We start from the raw sequence: 1,088 nt of genomic DNA on the forward strand, positions 1-1,088 counted from the left end.
CCATGCGCCTATACCCCGGGAAATACCTGGGGCTGTTTCGCTGTGACTTGTAAGTTGTATTTAAGTTTTGACCTGTGAGGTTGTGACCTGTGAGGCTGTGACTCTGTGATTGTGAGTCTGCGACAAGTTGTGAGGCTGTGCAGTGTGCAGTGTGCACTCCCCGAGGGCCCAGTATATGTGAAAGTATTATTATTGTTTTGGAAAACAGAAAGCCTAAAAAATATCATATGTACCGAACATCCATATATAGTCCCATCAGTGTCATCCATATATAGTCCCGTCAGTAAAGATTTTTTCTTCGAAACTATTCCTAAACTATACAACAAAATTCCATCATTTTTTCAGATGACTAGTTTTCAGTCTTCAGATCAATGCCCTATTCACAAAATGGGCCTCTTTGACCCTGATGAGGTGTCAGACTCACAGTACTCTGACAGCCTCAAACTCGTCGAATTTGAACTCCCGTGATCAAAACATTACTGATGTCTGTCCTCAGAAATTTTTGACGGCCTTTTCATAGTCATTTTGGCCAATATTGGACCTCAGAGGCTCAGTCACTCAGACCTGACCATATATCACTCAATTATGCTGAATTGCTTTTATTGTATTTTTGGCCAGATCTCAGAATTTGAAGTGCGGTAGGGTCAAAAAAAAGTTATGATGCTGTGAAGTTTCACATAATCTTCTAACAAGTCCCAGTTTCTCACCGGAAGACCCCGGCTCTTTATTGTCTTGGTTGTGTACACCACATATGTGTATTTATACTCTTGAAAAAGTCTAATAAAATACATATGTATGCATGTTGATATTTTGTGTTATATCCTTACCATAACTAATATCTGATTGCCTGTTGCTGTATAATTAACTCTAGCAATCAACTCGGGCAACGGTTGCAGTATAGTTAGCTCATTCAGTACTAATACACAAGATGCCATTTGTCATCGTGAGGACGCGCTCCAGTGGGGCTATGGTTACTATTGACGCCCCTCAAGTATGCAAAAATTATGAGTCTTAATTATTAAGCAACCACTCGTATTATATTATATAATTATATATATATATATATATATATATATATATATATATAT

General features: G+C 38.1%; 1 protein-coding gene across 1 annotated transcript in view; it reads left to right on the forward strand.

Moving 5' to 3' along the window:
* Positions 1 to 745: 745 nt before the first annotated feature.
* Positions 746 to 1,088, forward strand: part of SARC_02659 (hypothetical protein) — a 4,657-nt gene continuing 4,314 nt past the window's right edge. The window contains exon 1 of the mRNA XM_014303562.1: positions 746 to 991. Coding sequence (XP_014159037.1) covers positions 929 to 991 — 63 coding nt within the window. The 5' untranslated portion in view covers positions 746 to 928. The remainder of the gene's footprint in view (positions 992 to 1,088) is intronic.

Source organism: Sphaeroforma arctica, assembly GCF_001186125.1.
Source record: "Sphaeroforma arctica JP610 unplaced genomic scaffold supercont1.122, whole genome shotgun sequence".
Classification (NCBI taxonomy): Eukaryota; class Ichthyosporea; order Ichthyophonida; genus Sphaeroforma; species Sphaeroforma arctica.